Here is a 22,944-nt window from a genome sequence, read left to right on the forward strand (position 1 = left end):
ACAAGAAATAATGGAAAGCTACAGACCAATGTGTATGTTAACAGCAGCCATCTCTGTGTGATAGAATTACGTGATTTTTAAAACATATTTGCAATTTTCTGTATTTTCCAAATTCTCTATCAGAAAAAGCATATAGAATTACTGAAATTATTTTCTTTTTAAATAAGAATTTGAAATAGTCATTATTTTTAAGTGACTCAGTTTAAGTGCTGTAGAGGCTTTTGTAATCCTCTAAAATTGATACCGCTGTCGCAACTCAATTTTTGACCAGATTAGCACTGTGACCATATTATATTTTCATTACTAAAACACCCTGGAAAAGAATTTGTGAACAATTTAAAAATATTACCCACAACTATCTGTCATTCTTATGCAACAGTATTTTAATTTCCTCATCATCTCTTACCAAATTATTTACATACATTCATAATTATAATGCCATTGTAATCTGTGTATATGTAGTTTCATGTTCTTTTCTCATTTAGCATTATTTTGTAAATACTTTTCAGTGATTTTTATATAGTCATTTTTGATAACACTCCATCAACATATATTCAAATTTGATATATAAAAATACACTATCACAGCAGTACTGTTGAACATTTAAATTACTATTGGTTTTTCCCTACTGCTGCTTTTAAAGACTTTAACACCTTTCTTTTTTTTTTCTTTCTATTTCCTTTATTTAGTTATGTCTTCTTTATTACTTCTGATGGATAAATTCCCAGGAGTCAGATTAAAGGTTCAAAGTATATTGGCTGTTTTCAAAATTCTTGATATAAATTACCATACTGACTTCAGAGCAGATTCTCAATTGTCAAATTCGTGAAACTTTAATTGCCTAAAAGCTGGCTGCCATTTGACAGGTGTACAGCCTCGGTTTACATATAAAGATATGTAATTCTATTCAATAAATGGTGCTGAGAAAACTGGACAGACACATGCAAAACAATGAAACTGGAACACCTTCTTATTCTATATACAAGAATAAACTCAAAACAGATTAAAGACTTAAATGTAAGACACAAAACCATAAAACTTCTAGAAGAAAACATAGGCCATAAACTCTTAGACATTTCTCTTATTAATATTTTAATAAGAGTAATATATCTCCTCAGTCAAGAGAAACAAAAGAAAAAATAAACAAATGGGACTACATCAAAGTAAAAGTTTTTGCACAGCAAAGGAAACCATCAACAAAACAAAAAGACATTCTACTGAATAGGAGAAGATATTCGCCAATGATACATCTGAAAAGAGGTTAATATCCAAAATTTATTTAAAAACTCATACAACTCAACACCAAAAAAACAAACAATCCAATTAACAAGTGGGCAGAGGACCTGAACAGACATTTCTCCAAAGAGGACATACAAATGGCCAACAGACATACAAAATGATGCTCAGTATTACTAATTATCAGAGAAATGCAAATAAAAACCACAATGATATCACCTCACACCTATCAGAATGGCCATCGTCAATAAATCAAAAAACAACAATGTTGGCGAGGATGTGGAGAAAGGGAATCCTTGTGCACTGCTGGTGGAATTGCAAACTGCAGCAGCCATTTTGGAAAATAGTATGGAGGCTCCTCTAAATATTAAAAATAAAACTACCTTATGACCCAACAATTCCACTTCTGGGTACTTATCCAAAGAAATCCAAAACATTAATTCAAAAAGATATAAGCATCCCTATGCTCATGGCAGCACTATTTACAACAGCCAAGATATAGAAACAGCCAAAATGCCCATCAACAGATGATCAGATAAAGAAATTGTGGTACATATATACAATGGAATATTACTCTGCCATGAAAAAGAATGAAATCTAATCATTTGCAACAACATGGATGGACCTAGAGGGTATTATGCTAAGTGAAATAAGTCAGACAAGTACCATATGATCTCACTTATATGTGGAATCTAAAGAATAAAATATGCAAACAAACAAAACAAAAGCAGACTCATAAAGAACAAACTGATAGTTACTAGATGGGAATGGAGTTGGGGGGCTGGGTGAGAAAGGAGAAGGGATTAAGAAGTACAAACTGGTGGTTACAAAATAGTCGCGGGAATGTAAAGTATGTATGGGGAATACAGTCAATAATATTGGAAAAACTGTATAGTGTCAGATGGGTACTAGACATATTGGGGGGGATCACTTCATAAATTATATAAATGTCTAACCAATACACTGTATACATGAAATTAATATAAAATAATATTGAACGCCAACTATAAAAAATAGTCACAGGGATATAAAGTACAGCATAGGAAATATAGTCAATAATATTGTAATAACTATGTACAGTATCAGATGGGTAATAGACTTACTGGGTTAATCACTTTGTGAGGTATGTAAATGTCTAATCATTATGTTGTTTTGTACACCTGAAACTAATAAAAAAGACATATAAATAAAATTTTTTAAAATATGTCCACACAAAAACTTATCTATGAATGTTCATGGCAACATTATTCACAGTAGACAAAAAGTGGAAATGCTCAAATGTCCATGAAGTGATGAATGGATAAATAAAATGTGGTCTATCCATACAAAATTATATTTAGCTATAAAGTACTGATACATGTTACAGAAAAAAGGAGAATGAGTTAAATGGGAGCTTCATACCCAGTCAAGGGCTTTAAAAAACAAAACACAAAACAAAAAAAACCTTTCTCATAGTGGTTAACTCTGGGAAGTAGGAAGATGTGATTGGATGGGGGTACAGAAGAGTGCGCCCAAAGTACTAGTTTTCTGCCTGGTAATGAGTAAATTGGTGTTCATTTTATTCTTCTTTTAACCATACATAGAAATTACAATACCTTCATGCATGGGACATTTCACAAGAATTACATTGAAAATGAAAACCTCCCTCGGCCATTGGTCTTCCCTCCAACCATTACCCAATGCCTCTCTTCAGTGAAGCACCTAGAAGGAGTTTCCACCCCAGGTCTGTATTCTTCCCCTTCCCACTCTGCTTCAGGATAGAATCTCAACTCAAGAACTATATAAAGACCCTGGGTCTGGCCTCATCTACCTCCCCCTCACCTCCCTTCCCACCATTCTCACCCAACCCTCAAACCATGCCCCACCCCCACCCCGCAGCAAGGAGCTCTATGTACTCTGGGTCCTCCTAGCCTTTGCACAAGCCTGTCTCCTCTCTGGCACCTGGTAAGTTCTTACTCATCTTTCAAGACACATCTGAAAGGGCCCCTCATGGAGGTGTCCTTCAACCTCCTAGGCAACCAAAAGTTCCTCCTTTGGACTTGCATGATGTCACAGACTTGTCTCTATTGGAGCTCTTACTACACTGCTGAAACTATCTGTTTATGGGTTACTACGGACTGAATTGTGTCCCCCACCCTAAATCCATACGTTGAAGCCATAATACCCAATGTAGCTGTACTTATAGACAGGGCCTTTAAGGAGGCAATTAAGGTTAAATGAGTTCATAAAGGTGGGACTTTAATCTATTCTGACTGGTGTCTTTATAACAAGAGGAGGAAACACCATGAATGCATGCAGTGGAGAAAAGGCCACAGGAGGACAAAGTGAGTTGTCCATTTGCAAGCCAGAAAGGACCACACCAGAAACCAACTCTGCTAGCACTTTAATCTTGGATTTCTAGCCTCCCGAACTATGAGAAAATAAATCTCTGTTGTTTAAGTCACCTGGTCTATGGTATTCTGTTACGGCGACAGAGCAGACTAATACCCACAGCCATCGGCCATCTGCTCACCATGCCTACATTCCAATTGTGAGTACTTTTTGTCTCTGTATCTCCAGTACCTGGCACACATGAGGTGACTGATGGAACCATGGATGGATGGATGCATGGATGGAGAAATGAGCTTGCTGGTCTCCCCTGGATTCTATCCATGGAATTTTAAAACACCTAACTTATTTTGCTAAAAAAAAAAAAAAAAATCTATCAAAAGCCTACCTCCTTTGAGACGGTATTTATTATCAGGTTCACCTTTTAAAAATGCTCTTTAAATTGTTTTTTAAAATTTAGTGCATCCATAAAATAACAGAAAAGTGGGAAACAACCCAAAGATCCACAACGCATGAATGGATAAACAAAATGTAGTACATCCGCTCAATAGAATATTATTTAGCCATAAAAAGCGATGAAGTACCAACACGTACCACAACATGGGAGAGCCTTGAAAACATTATGCTAAGTGAAAGGTGCCAGACATCAAAGACTACATATTGTATGATTCCATTTGCATGAAATGTTCAGACTAGGCAAATCAATAGAGACAGAAAGTAGATTGAGGTAGCCAGTGGCTCAGATGGGGTGGGGTGCAGTGGGAATGAGGGTGACTGCTAATGGGCATGAGGTTTCTTTTGAGGGTGATGAAAATGTTCTAAAATCGAATGTGATGATGGTTGCACAACTCTGAATATACTAAATAAAGTTCACTGAATTATAAATCTTAAATGGATAAATTGTGTGGTATGTAAATTATACTTCAATAAAGCTGTTAGAACAAAAGAACTGGGATAATCTTTATGGAAAGTAATACTGTTAAAGGTACAGGACAGGGTCTACAGTTTGCTATCATTTGTGTAAAACAGAAAAAAAAACAGAAGGAAGAATGGGTAAACTATTGTATGTGCTCTGGAAGGATCTTTTCATATGCAAGGATCCTTTTTTTATATTTTTTTAAATCCTAAATCATGTAAATGTATTGCCTATTATAAATAAAATTTTTGCCATTATAAAAATAATTTGCTCTACTGTCAATATTCTAATTAGGCAGACTTACGATGCACGGGTGTACATAATAAAAGTTTTATTAGACATACAGAATCTCGGCTGCTAACAGAGACTTTGAAGATTATCTACTCCCCCATCTTACAGATGAAAACAAGTAAGATTCAAAAGAGTTAGCCATCCAGTCCAGGGTCACTTCTTTGAGAAGCACCAAGCTGCAGTGCAGTTTCTCAAACTCTGGGCAATCACATGGCAACCTTACAATTTCTGCCACAGCTAAACTATTATTTACTATATACTTTTCTTTAAAGTGACTCAGCTTTTTAATTTAATAAACTATAATATTCATGAAATGAAAGGTTTGGTGTGAGAGTTGTTTTTCAAATACACTGTGACATCAATTGAAATTTTTTTATTGGTTTTTAAATTTGAATTTTACTTTTACTTGAGACAAAATTTTGCCTACCTAAGATAATCTCATGAATCTCAACTTGGGAAATACTACATAATGGAAAGAGTAATTTAATTAGCACACAAGGTGACCTGGGTTTCACCCTTGTTCCCCAGTAACTGCTATTTATTGTTTAACAAGTTCTTTAATCTCTCCTGAATGTAATTTCCTCATCTTTAAATGAAAGGACTAATTAATGTCTAAGGTTCAAACTCTAGTTTCCTGACTCCAGGGTCCAGTGGTAGTCTATGGTTACTCCAGGTTTGCTACTGTCAACAGGTTGCCTCCTGTTTTCAGTGTCTTTAATCACATCTGCTGGGATGATTTTAAATTTTTGCTATAAAATACAGCCATGGGTTATAAAATACCATCGTGAAATGGTTGTTGGAGAGTACATTGGTGCCATCCTTCTGTAACACTATTTGATGATACCATATTTATAGACCTTCCACATTAGGAAATAAGCAGAGATGTTACCAAATGTTCATGCACAAAGATAGTCATAATAGTACTTATTATAGCAAAGAATGATTAACAACATAAATGTCTGATAACAGGAAATGTTTAAATTAATAACTATGCAATCTTGATGAAATGAAATATCATATAGACTTAATGATGTGTGAACATGCTGACAATAAGTGAAGAAAAAAGGTATCCAAACAACAATTTAGAACATAACAAAATTGCAGACACATAAATGCAACAGAGAAAAAAGAGAAAAAAAGAATATAAGAAAAAGCAGCAAAGAGTTCATTATAATTGTCTCTAGATTTTAATTTTCTTTTTTTTATATTCTCATTTTTTCTTTCTTTATAATAAATATACTTTATTCTTAGTATCAAAAAACATTAACCAGTAGTTTTTTAAATAAACGATTACACCTCTTTTGGCTCTGATCCTATGAAAAACATCCATCCATTCACAAATATTTATTGAGAATATATTCTTAGTCCTGAGATACAGAACATCTGTAATAACAATTTCATGAAACCTCCCTAAACCACATTTTCTGTTTTCCTTGTTAAAAAATTGCCTGTAAAGACTCCAGAAAGAGCAGATGCCTGAGACAAGCTGAACATCTTCCCCCATGATCCTCTCCTCCCTCTAGCCTCTCTTTTCATGCTGTGAAGCTTCAAAGAGGACAGCACGCATGTCATGGGATGTTAAGGACAAAGTGCATTGTTTCTAATTTTAAAGTACATTTTTAAAACAAGTTTATTTATTGGTTTTAAATTTATTTTTTTAATGTTTTGTGTTTTCAGAAAGTAAGGTATCCTTAACTCTTCACTGATGGTGTTCTCTACCACAGAGTAATATATCACTGCTGAGTTGTTTTTCAGAGAATCACTTTAGAATTCTTTATTCCGATCCACTTTGGATAAACTAACCCCAACTGGGTGCAGTACTGGAGACTCTTTGTTGTTACTTAACTATCATACTTCAATATGCTGCATCAACACTTAGCAAATGAGCCCAACAATTTAAACTTTTGAAGAAGTCTAAACAAAATACTTTACAATTTGTTTTTAAAGATCAATGTCAGAAGAGAACAATAAAGGTAGTAATTCACCAAACCAGGTGCTCAACCAAAGAACTCCGAGAGACAAACTAAAAACACTGGAGTGATTCTTTTTTTCACTTAAATGTCACTATTTTGAAACAAAACCCTACCTATTCATAACCTATGTCTATCAATAGGGAATCAGTTAACTAAATAACAGATTCAGCAAATAGATACCTATACAAACATTAAAAGAATGAAATGGATTTCTATGTTTTCATGTGGAAAGATATCCAAGATATAAAGTGAAAACGCACTGGTGCAGAATACATTTATAGTATGATTACACATTATATAAAATAAAGCATATACATATAAGTAAAGCTTGTACAAAAATTTCTAAAAGGAAAATACATGACACTGTTACCCTCTGAAGAATGGGATTGAGTCAGGTCATGAGAGAGGGCTTTACTTTTATTTTAAGTACTTCCGTCCTGTTTCCAATCCTTTTTTTATCTTGTGCAGGCACTATTTCTATAATTTTTCAAAAGGAGCTTCATAATGAGTTCTAGTTTTGAAAATAAAGGCCCACACTTCAGAGAACAAGGAAAAACCTCACCCTGATATTGACTTTTGGAAAACAACTTTCTTAAAATATAATTTACATAACATAAAATCGACCCATTGTAAAGTGTACAGTTTGTTGACTGGATTTTGTGCTGAGATATAAGAATGTATTTGGCACGAGGAACAAAACAATCTTTCAGATAACCACGCACAGGAATAGCCTTCGGGTCTAAGAAGTCTCGGGGGGATATCCAAGATCTAAGCCAACTGTGTGACTGCAACACGAGTAAATACTGCTCGGCCTTCAGATTACGGGGGAAAGGTCAGAACTAGAAAATCCCATAGAGATTAACAACAACAACAACAAAAAAGCGGGGTAGGGAGAAAAAACATAAGAAGCAAACAATTCTCCAGGCGCAAAGGCACATGGAGAATAAGCCACAGCTCAATGAATCCTATGAACAGCTGCGACTGGGGCTGGACATGCCTCTCAAAGCCAAGCGATTTCCTTTCATCTTTGAACTTCGAACGTGTCCTAACTTCCTAGTTCCTTCCCCCAATAACTCGCCTGAAGCTGTCCACGGAGGTCAGAGGTTTCGGTGAGCAGTCAGTCGCTTAGCAGCCCGGGGTCTCGCCCCTGGGCAGCCGGAAGCAGATGCTGCACCCACGTCCCAGGACCCGCATCCCGGGGACGCGAATTCCCCGCCCTGGGCCCTCCGCCCGCAAAGCACTGCACCGCTGCAGCCCAAGCTCCCACCTGTGCCCCGAAGTATGTTGTTTCGGAGCAGATCCCCGCTGGAGAGGTGCTTCAGCTCGAAGTGTTTGGTGATGCGCGACGACACGGTGCCCTTGCCGGAGCCCGGTGCCCCCATGATCACGGCGCGCAGTAGCCGCCCGGACGCCCCCATCGCCGAAGGGAGAGGCCCGCGAGGCGCGGGCAGTTGGGCTTCCGCCTGGCTGCGCGCTCACCGCGCTCCGCGGCCCCGGTCCAGCCGGCTGACAACGCTGCGAGCTGGCGGCAGCCGCAGCGCCCAAGCGCTCCCGGAAGTGAGGCGACGGCCACCGGGGCCGCCCCTCCCGCGCCTTGCCCGGCTTCAGCGCCCGCCCCTCGGTTCCCGGGAGCGCTTCTTCCCACCGCTCGCCGCGCCCCCTTGCTGTCCCCTGCGTGCCCGTGGGCCGCCCCGCGCCCACCTGCGCCCCGCGGCGCCTCCTTCCCACCCACCTGCTCTGGTCAGCCGCACCGCCGCACCCCCTTTGCTCTCCGCCTCCTGAGGCCCCCCGAGGCCTCCTCGGCGACCCCTGGTTGCCCCCGCCTCCTTCCTCAGACTGGGCCCGGCGGTCTGTCAGTGTGCCGTCCTGTCCGTGCCAGGTGCTGTCCTGCCCAGTCCCAGCGGAATAGACCCGGCACCCTCCGTGCCCCTCCCAACCTCTGTGCCCCCCTCGCCATCACCAGTGCCCCTCCGTTCTCCAGAGTCACCAGACTGCTCCCTAACCCTACCCGCACTTTGCTTCACTCCCCTCCTACTCCCCTCCTCGGCTGCTGAGTGGCTTTCAAAGGACCTTGTCCTCCTCTCTTGCTTTCGTGCTGTTTTTTAAGGTACGTTTTTCTGTGTAGAATCACAGTAGGTGAAAATGAGTGGAAACGGCCTTCCTCCTCATTTCGCAGGAGGGAAACTCAGTTGAAATTAAGTGAAGCACTTTAAGTCACTCGTCTATAGTGGGATGACTTCAACAGAAGTCACACTTTCACAGCTTCAGATTCAAAAGTAGCTGTTACTTTACTCTGCAGAGCCTAAAAGTACAGGCTCCCCCTCAGGTTCCATTATTTGCCTTCCCCCGGTGAATTGATTGCATCGATATTTATTCAGTGCTTACTATGTGCCAGATATTGCTCTAAAGGGCCTTGGAAATGTTGCGGTGAACAAGACAAAATTTCTACTCCTTGGAGTTTAAAGTCTAGTGGTAGAGACAGATCATAACAAGGAAAAGAATAAAATGAGCAAGATGAGATAGTGGGATGAACAAGAGAGAATCTGTGCAAGTGTGCAGGGAGGCTGTTTTCCATCCCATGATCAGTAAGGCTTTGAAGACCTGACTCTGAGTACTGAATTAAAAGATAGAAGGAGACCAACACAGGTAAGGAGGGTAGGCCCTAAAGCTGAAAGTTTGGCATGTTCCAGGAATAGAAACACAAGACAAATAACGTGTATAAAGTACAATGCCAGCTACAGGGTAATTGCTCGATAAAGGTTAATCATTATTATCATTTTTTTGTGTGTGCTAGGACACTATGCTTGGGCAGAAAGAAGGCTCTGTGAAAATAAACACAGTGCCGTTCTCCTCAGCGATTGCCAAATGAGTAGCCTAAAACTGCTTTCGATTTCAAAGACAAAGTATTTCAGAGAGGAATGGTAAAGAAAAGCTTGCTCCCTGATGAATCTTAGCTGGGTGAATGGATTTCATAGGTAGATGGTGCAGTACTTAGAAAGAAATTTAATAGTTCATACATATTCATTACTAAGAAAGAATGAATGAAAATAAATGAATTAAACATTCAGTTCACATAGTCAGAAAAAGGACATCAAAGTAACCCAAGGAAAGCAAAGGAAAGGATTAAGTAAAGAAAAAGAACATAAATGAGAGGATTAGAAAACCTAAGAACAGAACTAGAGAAAGAATGAAAAGGTCTGGACAAGTACAAGTTACGAAACACTAGAAAACCCGAAGGTGTAAGGAAAGTACTTCTAATCTCCAACGCTGGGAACATTTGCGGTTTTAGCTATAAAAGTGACCTGAAAGAAAATCCTGGGGAAATTTGGCTTAGAAAGGAATGTTCAAACAGACAGACAAAAATAGCTGAGGAATCATCCTGTCATTCGAGAGGAAAAACTGAGTGTTGTGGTCACAACAACAGGCCCCACAAAATGCCAACTAACTGCAACTTTGCTAAAGTGTGTTGCTTACGAATGAGTAAGTAACTGCCAAACTGGGGGAAATCTCCTGGCAACTGTGCCTGGTGCAGTCATTTCACCATACATGTGTATTTGTATGGGTGGTTTCTTCTCTGTTTAACTTGCTCCGATCGATGGGAAAGACACTGAATTCAAATTTAAAGTCAGGAAGTATGAGTCAAGAAGAGATTTAAGAAGTGCTTGTATATTAGGACTTGCCCTCTAGGAATCCCGAAGAAGCAAGGACGTGAAGAAGCCTGAGGTAGAAGACCAGGTGGGGAGAGGCTCACCTGTCCAAGTCATTTCAGCCATTCCCGCTAAGCTGCCAGTTGTGGCCATATGAGTGAACCCAGGAGTAGGTAGAGTAGAGAGTGGAGGTAGAATTTTTCCCTGAGTTACTGAAAGAACAGAATTGTCATTAACTGAGGTTGGGAAGACTGTAGGAGGAACAGTTTGGGGAAGAATATTAGAGTTGTTTTGGGGGAAGTTATGTTGGAGATGCCTTTGGGACATCCGGAGGGAGTGATAAGGAAGCAGTTAGATGTACAAAGTTTGAGTACATAGTAGAGGTCCAGGCTGCAGCTATAAAATTTGGGAGTTGTTGCTATATTTAAATTTATGACATAGTATAAACTCACTTAAGGAGTGAGTTTAGATGAAAGGAGAAGACATCCGAAATCTGAGTTCTGGGGTTCTCCAACATTTAGAGCATAAGGAGGAAACAGTGAAGGAGGCTGAAAGAAAAGGCAAGTTAGTGAAGAGGAAAAAAATGGGTGAATGTGGTGTTATGGAAATCAGTTAATAATGTGTTTCAAGGAGGGCGTGATTAAATTAGTCAAAATCTGCTGATAGGTAGGACTAAGAACTGACTGAAAATTATTTTTAATTGTAAAAAAGCCACAAAACCTACGAAATAGATTATTTTTCATTTATAATGTATAGATGAAAAAAAAAAACAAGAAAAAAAAAACAGGTGTTTTGACCAAAATCCCATAGCTATTCAGCAACTGAATTAGTGATTTCAAAAAATGCTAGGTGAAATATAGAAAATGCTTTCTCAGAGAGAAAGCTCCTGGGAGTAGAATTCAAATTGTCCAGAACAAGGATATTAGGGGGAAAAGAAAGAGAAAGTCTAGACAAAAGTAAGGGAACAGAAGAGAGAAGGCTGAAGTCAGCACATACAAGGCCGTATTTTCAACACTTTGCAAAAGCAACAGAAGAGGGAGCCTTAGAGCTAAGACAATTTTATTATAACATTCATTTAAAGGATAAATAAACAAGAATATCAGGGAAAGACCTGAAAAAGAAGAAAAAGATGAGCAGAGGCTAGCCCAACCAATTAGTAAAACATTATAAAACCAGTATAATAAGAAGATGGCGTTGGCATATGAATGCATAGGTCGATCAAACAGAATAGGAAATCCAAATATAAACCTAATTGCATCTGGAAATGTAATATGTGGTCAAGATGACATCTCAAATCAATGGAGGAAGAGAACTTCTTCATAAATAGTGTGGGGATAAATGTATAGCCAGTGGAAAAAGATACAATTATATCTGTTTCTCCATACAAGATGAATTCCAAATGGATCAAAGATTTAAATTAAAAAAACAACACAACTAAATAAATACTAAAAGAAAGTCTGAGTGGATTCCTCTATAACCAAGGAACTAGGGAAACTTTTCTAACTTACTCAAAATTCAGAGGTAATAAAGGAAAAGACTGAAATTTGGACTATACAAAACAGCAATAGCAACAACAAAATATTTGCATAGCAAAACACATCATAAGCAAAATAAAAACACAAATTACAAACTGGGAAAAAATATTCCCAACTTATAGACAAAGGATTAATGTCCAGTGGTGTGTTCTGGTGGGGAGGGTGAGGAGAAGCCCTGATTCATAGCACTTGCCAATTACCATAAATACTCTCACCACAGCAGGTTTTAAGTTTTTAAGATGACATCATCTGGACCAACGTGACATCAACTGGCTCACAAAATTCCTGAAAATTTAACAATCAACACTTGTAAGCTGGCACTAACCAGCTTTGGAAGACAACTGTAAATATTTCTAATATATAATGTGCTTCAAAAGATAGAGAAGAAAAGGAAAATTGCCCTGTGGAAAATAGGCAAGAGATATAAACCTAGTTCACATACACACACACAAAAGAAATGAAAAAAATGAAAATAAAGAGCCCTTAAATATATCAAAAGATGTTAGATCATGCTTACAATAAAAGAAATGCAAATTAATACTACTCTGAAATAATGATTTTTCAATTACGAACTTGGCAAAAATCTGTTTGACAACATAGCGTATTAACACGGTAGTGAGGAAACAGGCACTCATATTTTGCTAGTGGGAATGCAAAAATGGTGCAATCTATGGAACGAGAAATCTGGCAATATCTAGCAAAATTTGTATACATGTACATGTTTATCCAGATATCCAACTTCTAGGAATCTATCCTAAAGGTACAGTGACAAAAATACAAAAAGACATATATATAAGGTTATGCAATGACCACCATTTGTAATAGCAAAAGACTGGAAACAACCCCGATGTCCATCCATCACAGAATGGTTGAATAAACAAGGACCTACTCACATGCTAGAATACTACACAGCTGTAGAAACAAATGAAAAATATCTCTGTGTACTGCTCAGGCATGATCTTCCGTGAAAAAAAGTAAGGTGGCAAAACTGAAGAAGGTAATATACTGCCATTTAACTGAAGGGGGAGGAGGATATGAATAGATATTTTACCAAAATAGGATAAAATAAAAACAAAATTAAAAAAACAAAACACAAAATTTTGGTTTTATTTAAACAAATTTTAAAGACCTGATTATCTCTATGGGGAGGAGGGAATATAGTGGGGCAGATGGTCAGGGATGGAAGTCAGACTTAATCTCATTATACTTTGGTTTATAGATTTGACTTTGTTAATTATGCAACAAGATTTAAATTTTAAAGACATTTCCAAAAGCAAGCCCCAAGAGTCAAAGGTAGAATGAAACTAATGAACATGGTTGTGTAACGACCTGGTTCTATTTTTATAAATGGCTACAGCTCTTTGAATACTTGTGGAAAGCTGAGTAGCTTCCTTTGGTACTGAGGTAAGCCATGTTCTGAAGTTTTCTCTTGGAATTTTCCAAACCATCTCATATATCTAACTTTGGCATTCCTGCCAGGCAACAAATACCATAACCTTGTCCGTGGAACATACTTCCTTGCCTATTTTCTCCTAGCCTGAGACATCACTTGTCCTTTGAGACAAAACTACTCCCATCCTAGCACTGTCTCCCCTCCAGAAATGAGCCACCATGCTATTCTCCTAATAATGCCCCTTCAATTCTGGAGCTGTAGTTCACCCAGGGCATTTCTCTCCCAGGACCCAGAGATTGGATAATCATATACCCCTGAGGGTAATCTTCCTCTTGAAAGTTAAGAATTTTTTGGCTCACAGGATTTGGAGTAGCATGCAGCTAAGTTTGACTCTCACAAGCTGACTGATCTTGAGCAACATTTAATGTCTCAGCTTCAATCACCTCATTTCTGAGAAAGAGGGAGAGTAAAACCAATCTTGTGGGGTAGTTGTGAAATTTAAATGAGATTATGTATGTAAAATGCCAGACATATGCTAGTAGGTGCTCCTTCTCCTCCCATAGCTCTGCTTTCCTCCTCTTCCTTTCCACCTTTTTTTCATTCAATCTTTCCTTCACCTCCTTCTTTCATTAAGCAAAATGAATTAGACTAGGAAACTTTTAAGGTTCTTCTTAAACCCTGAGACCCTTAGAAATATGGATGGAGTGCAATGTATTTAGATAGGGACTTGGCTGCTAGTATTAGAAATTCAAAGATGGATACAGTACAAATGTGGGTTTAGAGGTTATGGTCATTTTAAGTGAAGAGTTTAGGATCTAAGAAAACACAGGGGAAAGGGTTCCTTGGTGAAACTATTTTAGTGTCTCAATAATATAAATTTTGAAGATTTGTTCAAGGGAGGAGAGGAAGTAGGGAAATGAGGGAAAGAGAGAGGGAAAAAAAGAAAATTGGAAAGGAGGAGTTTAAACTAAAACGTCAGATAACAAGAGTTGGTGAAGATGTGGAGAAACCAAAATTCTCATACACTGCTGGTGGAAATGTAAAGTGGTGCAGTCATTTTGGGAAACAGTCTAGCAATTTCTCAGATGATTAAGCGTAGAGTTACTATATAACCCAATTCCACTCCTAGGAATATGCCCAAGGGAACTGAAAACATATGTCCACACAAAAACTTGTACATGCATGTTCATAGCAGCATTGTTCACCTTAGTCAAAAGGTGGAAAGAACTCAAATGTAACTCAACAGATGAATGGATAAGCAAAATATAATATACCCATAAAATGAAAATTTATTGGGCCATAAAAAGGAATAAGCTACTGATACATGGTATAACATGGACGAACATTTAAAACACTATGCTAAGTGAAAGAAGCCAATCACAAATTACCACATATTATATGATCCCCTTCATATGTAAATCCAGAATAGGGAAATCTATAGAGACAGAAGCTTAAGGATGCTTCCACTGGGGGATACGAGGGTGGGGTGGGAGGGATAGACTAGTCATCGCTAAAGGGTACTGAGTTTCTTTTTGAGGTATGACAGTGTTCTAAGATGGACTGTAGTGACAGTTGCACACTTTTGTGAATATACTAAAATCCATTATATTGTATACTTTAAATGGTGAATTGTTGGTGTGTGAAAAATATCTCAGTAAAGCTGTTTTAAAAATCAATATAGGGGGCCGGCCTGGTGGCTCAGGCGGTTAGAGCCCCATGCTCCTAACTCTGAAGGCTGCCGGTTCGATTCCCACATGGTCCAGTGGGCTCTCAACCACAAGGTTGCTGATTCAACTCCTCAAGTCCCGCAAGGGATGGTGGGCTCCGCCCCCTGCAACTAAAATTGAACACGGCACCTCGAGTTGAGCTGCCTCCTGGATGGCTCAGTTGGTTGGAGCAAGGGCTCTCAACCACAAGGTTGCCAGTTCAATTCCTTAAGTCCCACAAGGGATGGTGGGCAGCGCCCCCTGCAACTAAGATTGAACACGGCACCTTGAGCTGAGCTGCTGCTGAGCTCCGGATGGCTTAGTTGGTTGGAGTGCATCCTCTCAACCACCAGGTTGCTAGTTCGACTTCCACAAGGGATGGTGGGCTGTGCCCCCTGCAACTAGCAAAGGCAACTGGACCTGGAGCTGAGCTGCACCCTCCACAACTAAGACTGAAAGGACAACAACTTGAAGCTGAACGGCACCCTCCACAACTAAGATTGAAAGGACAACAACTTGACTTGGAAAAAAGGCTTGGAAGTACACACTGTTCCCCAATAAAGTCCTGTTCCCCTTCCCCAATAAAATCTTTAAAAAAAAAAAAAAACTCTTAAAAAAAAGTCAGTATAACTTACCATATTAACAGCTTAAAAAGGAAAACCATATGGATTATCTCAATAGGTGCAGAAAAATCATTTACAAAATTCAACACCCATTTATGATTTAAAATGCAGAAAGCTAGGGAACCATCTCAATCTGATAAAGAACATCTACATAAAAACATTTCTGCACAGCAAAGGAAACCATCAGCAAAATGACATGGCAACCTCCTGGATAGGAGAAGATATTTGCAAATCGTAGATCTGATGAGGTGCTAATATCCAAAACATATAAAGAACTCTTACAACTCAATGGCAAAACCCCCAAACAACCCAATTAAAAAATGGGCAGAAGATCTGAATAAACATTTTCCCAAAGAAGACATACAGATGGTCAACAGGCACCTGAAAAGTTGCTCAACATCACTAATCATCGGGGAAATGCAAATCAAAACCACAATGAGCTCTCACCTCACACCTGTCAGAATAGCTATTATCAAAAAAGACAAGAAACAACAAGTGTTGGTGAGGATGTGGAGAAAAGGGAACCCTTGTGCACTATTGGGAGAATGTAAATGCGTGCAACCACTGTGGAAACAAAACCTGAAGCTAACGTCATAATTTATGGTGAACGTATTTTCCCAAATGTGGGGAACAAGACAAAGATGTCTGTTTTCGTTATATCTCTTTAACATTGTTCTGGAGGTGCTAATCAGTACAGTGAGGCAAGGAAGACTGGGAAGGAAGAAACAACCTGTCTTATTCACAAATGAACATGCATGTAGAAAATCCTAAGGAATCTACAAAAAAGCTATTAGAACCGAGTAAGTTCTAATTTCAGGGTACAAGGTCAGATACGAAGAAATAGTAGTACAATTGCAAGTAGAAAGTTTTTTAAATGCCATTTGTAATAACATTAAAATTTAAAAATTATTTAGGGGTAAATCTAACAAATCGGAATGCAGGAACTGAATACTATAAACTACAAAACATTTCTGAGAAAAATTATCGAAGACTTAAATAAATGGAGAGACGTATATCATGTTTATGTATCAAAACACTCAATATTATTACAATGTCAGTTCTTCCCTAAATCATCTGTAGATTTAAATAGTCTCGATCACATCTTAGCAGGTTTTTTTTTAATAGAAATTGACAAGCTCATTCTAAAATCTGTAGAGAAATACGAAGAATCTAGATTAGCCAAAACAATCTTGAGTAATAAGAATAAAAATGGACAACTTTACCTGATTTCAAGCTTACTATAAGGCTACAGTAATTAAGACAGTGTGGTGTTGATGTAAAAATAGGTATATGGATTAATGGAACAAAATAGAGAATCCAGAAATAGATTCATATATAGGGTCAATTTAGTTTTTACAAAGATGAAAGGATAGTCTTTTTAATAATGTTGCAGGAATAATAGGATATCCATGTGGAAAAACATGAACTCAATTTTTGCCTAACACCATATGTCATAATTAACTCAAAATGGACCATAGACCTCAATGTGAAAGTTAAAAATTATAAAATTTCTAAAAGAAACCTAGGAGAAACATTTCTGTGACCTTTGTTTAAACAGAGATTTCTTAGGACACAATAAACATGAACCATAAAAGAAAAACATTATAAATTGGACTTTATAAAAAATAAAAATGTATGCCCTTTGAAAGATAATATTGAGAAAATGTAAAGGTAAGACACAGACTGGCAGAAAATCTTTGCAAAATGTATCTAATACAAACAAACAAAAACATTGATGAGGATGTGGGGCAACTACAACTCTCATACATTATTAGTATGAGTACAAAATGGTACAGCTACTCTGGAAAAGTTTCTTATATGTACAGTTAAATGCATGCCTACCATAAAACCAAGCAATCTCACTCCTGAGTATTTACTCAAGACAAATGTAAACATATGTCCTGTATTAGTCTGTTCTGGTTGCCATAACAAAATTATATAGACTGAGTGGCTTAAATTTTTATTTTCTCACAGCTCTGGAGACTGGAAATCCAAGATCAAGGTGTCATCAGGATTGGTGTCTGGTAAGAGCTCGATTCCTGGCTTGCAGATGGTCGCTTTCTTACTGTGTCCTCACATGGCCTTTTCTGTGTGTGTGTGTGTGTGTGTGTGTGTGTGTGTGTGTGTGCGCGCGCATGCGCGCGCTATCCTAATGGGTGTGATGTGTTGGTTTGATTGTTTAACAACTTTCTTTTTCATTTAAAAAATTTTGATGAACATATATAATTTTTATCTTCCCAAATCTTTTCTAAAAAAAAAAAAAAAAAAGAAAGAAAAAAAAACAAATTCAATTTCATATAACATCACATTTAAAAAAATAATGACAGTGGATTTTTCTCAGCTTTTCCCCCAACTTTATTAAAGTATAATTGATAATATCGCCTTTTTATTATTTATGTTGATTGATTCTTTTTTTGTGTGTCTCTATTAGTATTTACCGCGGGTCAGGCACAATTCTAGGAATATAGCTGTGAACACAAAAAAGCACCTTCTAGAGAGTGGGAGGGGAAGAGGATCGTAATGATTGATATCGAAAAACATAAAGCCTAATAATAATAATAATAATAATAATGCAAAGGAAAATTTAAATCTGCAAATAATTCTTTTAAATATCAGTATCTTTTTTCAGTCAATATTTGCAACCTCTGCCTCATCAAATGTTCCCTGCAGCAGAATGAGGTGACAAAGAATGAAGTGCAAATGAGAAAGAGCTGAGCCCTGTCCTGGTTCCATCACTACTTAGCTCTATAGACCTGGGAAAGTGCTCGATCTTTCTGAGCCTCAGTCTCCTGAATAGTAAAATGAAGATCACGCCCGTGTCAGGGTAAGTGGTGAGGTCCTTAGAGACGTGGACACGCTGTATCATCATGTAAAATGTAAGGCCCTGTCTGCAAATCATCTCTTAAGGTAAATCTTGTCATTTGAAATTGAAATTCTCTTTCTGTTTCCCTCCCTTACCCCCCACTTTGGCTCAAGATTTTAAAGATTGCTACTGAAAGACAGACATATTAGCACATTAAGATACTATCACTGAACAGTTAACTTTTTAAAAGTTAATTACACAAATTAGTCCTAGAAGATAACAGAAGTGGGATACCCTGGGACACAGTGAGGATTTGGATGTAATGGGAAGGGCTTCACGAACAACCTGGTTCCAGCTCAGAAAGGTGGGTGGAAGGACCCTCAGGACAAACCCACCGGTCTTCACAGTTTTGCCTCGGGTGTGTAGTTTACTAGTCTGGAGAATACCACAGACTATGTGGATTAGCAGATGAAGATTTCCTCAACAAGCTCTAATTGACGAGCACAAAGGGAAAAAGATTAGGAGCCCTGCAGTGGGGTAGGAAATTATCACAGGTCAGGGGGAGAATTCTAAACTGCTGTGAAGACCGCACCCTGTTCAGATTGAAATCAAACTGAGGGAAGGGAGGTGCAAATGAAACCAGGAGTCATAAAGCAACTAATTAATAGAAGGCACCTGAAATAGGACAAAACCTGGTGATGCCCGAGGCTCCAACTCCGCCTCAGTGATGTCTTGCAGTTCCCAAAACGAACAGAAGGAGGCGCCATTTCTACATTATTCTTCCTGCTGTAACCTCTCAGTGATGAAGCTCCTAGTAATAAGGCTTACCACTTACATTTCATTTTACAGTTGTGAGAGCACTTTCTCAATGGATCCTAACTGTAAACAACTAGGTCATGATTGGGGACAGGTCCTATTATCCCCATTTTACAGACAGAAAACGAAGAGGACGCCAGTTTAACGAACTTACTCAATGTCAGACAATTAAGCAACAGAGCTAGTCTTTTGACTCCAGACCCAGTGCTCTTCCCACTCTGCTGTCTAGAATAAAGCAGGGTTGTCAGGTACAATTGAGAAATGGACAAAGACCCGAAAACTCCATGACAAAGGGAAAGAAGACCCACTCTATTAGCCATTCCACACAGAGAATGGCCTTGGGAACACTGCTGACTTAGGATGGTTGGAGGTCAAGTTGAACACGCTCTTAGGTTTTGAACATATTAAATTTAGCTTTGTTGGGTCATTCTGTGGTCAGGGCCATGAGTTGAGTTTGGTCAGGGGAAGGAAGGGTATAAGCAGAAGTGGGTTGGCTCATACCTCTCTTCTCAGGGACATGAGGACACCCCAAGTAACCCCTAAGTGGCTACAAGTTGGGAAGCCTCTAAAATGATTGCTCTTGACAAAGGCTGAGAAGGCCTGGTGTACTGTCAGCAATCTAGGGTGCCCAGGCAGCCTCGGCTTGCAAGGAGCCTGGTGTAGAGACACAAGAATCTCTGAAACAGTGTAAAAAATTGGCCAGAGACTGTTTTTCCCATCTTAGTGCATTAGTTAGCAATTGTTGCAATAATGCTCTGTAATAACAACACTCATATCTCAGTGACACACAAGCAAAAACATTTATTTTCTTGCTCACAAGTCTGTGGGTTGGCTGGGCTGCAGGTCCACCCCAGGCCTGCTCTCTGATCTTCATCATTCCAGGCCCAGTGGCTCTTAAGGGCATGCTTGGCCAATGGCATAAGCACAAAAGAACAAGTCAAACCTCACGAGCACATTTAAAGCCTCTGCTTGTGTCAGTGTCACTAACACTGCATTGGCCAGAGCAAGTCATGGATGCCAAACAGAAAATGTACTCTGTAATAGTAGGAGTTACTGAAAAGTCATTTAGTGGGTGGCCGGTTAGCTCAGTTGGTTAGACTGTGGTGCTAATAACACCAAGGTTGCCAGTTCCATCCCCGCATGGGCCACTGTGAGCTGCACCCTCCTTAAAAAAAAAAAAGAAAGAAAAAGAAAGAAAAAAAGTCATTTAGTAAAGGACGTGGATGTAAAATTCTAAAATATGGAGGAAGTAAAGCATGGGAAAAACGGTCTAAAGTAATCTGACCACAAATATTATTATGAATAACATGTAAAAAATAATAAAATAATAGCTAATATTTATTGTCTTATCATGCACTAGGCACTTTTGTTAAGTACTGTGCGCGTATTAATTCATTTAATCCTTACAACAATCCTGTGAAGTAGATACTATTATGATCCATATTTCATAGATGAAACAACCAAGGCACAGTTGGATTAAGGAGGAATTAAGATCACACCGTAAAGGGCAGAGGAAGACAGTTACAATTACATTAGAAAGGAAAACTGTCCATTTCCTCTCTCTCTTTTGTGTCTGTCTTACTCTTCCCTGTCCCTCCCTCTGTGTGACTTGTCTTGGGAAATGAGGACATCCTGTCACCCGAAGCAGAACCCTTGCATGATCCTTGAGGTTTCTGTCACTTGCCTGCTGCCCTGTGTATCAGTCATTAGGTTCTATTGTCTATACCTCCTTCATGTCGTCTGTATCTCCTCCCTCCTCTTCATTCTCTGCCATTGCCCTGCCACTTCTTTCCTCTGTCCTTAGAATCCCCTGTTGTTAGTCCTGCCCTCTTAACATTGCTACCAGAGGGATTTTCCTAAAATTGCAGCTCTGAGTAGATCTCCCAGATCTCCCATTTAAAAAGTTTCCACATTCCCCAGAGCTATCAGGATAAAGTTAGCTTAGTAGTCTAGGCCCTTCACTGTCTGACATTCAGCTGCACTTCACTCTAGCTTCCCACACTACAGGCAGGTCTTGTGCAGTTTCATACCCTCTTTCCTTTGCATATGCTACATACTCTGTCTGCATCCCCTGCTCCCCTTCTTCATCTCATCAGTTCCTATTTGTCTAGAGTCTTACCCTAGGAAGCCTTCTCCAACCTATTCCCTAGTCTAATTAGATGTCCCTGCTCTGTGTCTCCAGCAGACGCTGTCCATACTTTGTAGCATTTACCAGATTACATTGCAATAATGGATTCCACTGTCTGCTTCTCCATTATTAGTTTTTCTTAAAATGTGATTCATGGACTCCCTGCTTCAGAATCACCCAGAAAGTTTGTTTAAAATACAGGCTCCTGGGACTTACCCCAGACCCACCAATTCAGAATCTTGTAGGGCAGAGCCTAGGAATCTGCATTGTAAACATTTCCTGAGATGAATCTGACTTGTACCAACTGTAAGAACCACCACACTAGAGAGGGTAGTGGCCGTGCTTTCTTGTACCTCTAGTATCTAGCACAGTGTCTGGCACAAAATAAGCACACAGTGAATGTGTTCTAAATGAATGCGTTAAATGAGCAGCACTGGTCAAAGGCAATACAAAGAGAAGGCGAATATATTCGGCTGCTGGAGATTCCAGGTGCCAGCAGATGGCGCTGTGTCAACAGAAATGCTTTTCCGTGAAGGGCAGGAGGAAGACAGGAAGTTTTGTTTTACTGAATTCAAGCCTCGAATACTGCATAATTGAATTTCTTTTTTCCTACTCAGTTTGTCTACCATTGTCCTACTTGTATAAATAAATTGAGTTCTGAAGACATGAAGACTTAGAGAAGAAAAACAGGTGGGAGAAGACTGGTCACAGCGGAGAGCTGAGGAGGTAACGAAGCAGATGAATAGGATATTGTAATTACCCCTATTTTCCCTTGATGGAAAACTGCTCCCAGTGAGCACTAAGTGTTGTGCAATTACCCAAAGCATTCAAAAGAATATGCCATTTCAGCAAGAGGGTGGAGCCATCCTGTAATTTCTGTTAGTCATCCACCCTTTCCTTCATGTGCTATCGAATGCCTGTGTGGTTAACTTTTTAAAATCCTTTCCCTCACAAACCAAAGTCTGAAAGCCCTAGTCTTCCTCCTGGGCGGAGCACTTTATTCTCCTGAGGTGTTGGAAGTGAGCTCACAGTGTAAAGGCCAGGGGCCGGTAGACAAGTCTTCCTCCCCCTCCAGCCTCCTCTCTCAACCCCCTTGCCCCAGGCTTCCATGTGCGAATAACTGATAGGGCTGGAAGGGGGGCTGGCAGGGGCACTGGGAAGACTATCAGGCAAGGCCAGAGCTGCAGGCGGAGCTGTTTTCCTCCCCAGGCGGAGCTTTCCACTAGAGGCCCTCAGGAAGGGACCCAGCGAGCGGCCTGCTTGCTGCCTTCCCAGCGCTAGGGAAAAAGACAAAAGGAAAAATAAAAAAGGAGTGCTAAACACACAGAAGGAGAAGGCAAAACCCCTGCTCTTGAGCCAGTCTCAATCTTATTGGGAAGGCATAATTTTAAAGGCATCACACAAATTAAAGACAATACAAGATAGAAATAACTAGCAAGTTCTGAATAGGTACAAATTAGATGGAAGTGCATAAAAGTAATGAGAAAAGGTTCAATTCCCCTTTCCCTTTCTTTTGATTTCTTAAACAATCCAATTCAAAAGTCGTTAG

General features: G+C 39.2%; 1 protein-coding gene across 3 annotated transcripts in view; it reads right to left on the bottom strand.

Annotated features, from left to right (window-relative positions):
• AK3 (adenylate kinase 3) overlaps positions 1–8,327 on the bottom strand; it is a 38,102-nt gene extending 29,775 nt beyond the window's left edge. For 2 of the 3 annotated variants that reach the window (XM_019729900.3, XM_019729907.3), the window contains exon 1: positions 8,012–8,327. In XM_019729900.3, the coding sequence (XP_019585459.1) occupies positions 8,012–8,162 (151 nt within the window). In that variant the 5' untranslated portion in view covers positions 8,163–8,327. The remainder of the gene's footprint in view (positions 1–8,011) is intronic. The other variant, XM_019729889.3, reaches the window with a different exon arrangement.
• Positions 8,328–22,944: the final 14,617 nt, after the last annotated feature.

This window comes from Rhinolophus sinicus, chromosome 16 (assembly GCF_057876585.1).
Source record: "Rhinolophus sinicus isolate RSI-liver-muscle chromosome 16, RSI-T2T, whole genome shotgun sequence".
In the NCBI taxonomy this organism is placed as follows: Eukaryota; Metazoa; Chordata; class Mammalia; order Chiroptera; family Rhinolophidae; genus Rhinolophus; species Rhinolophus sinicus.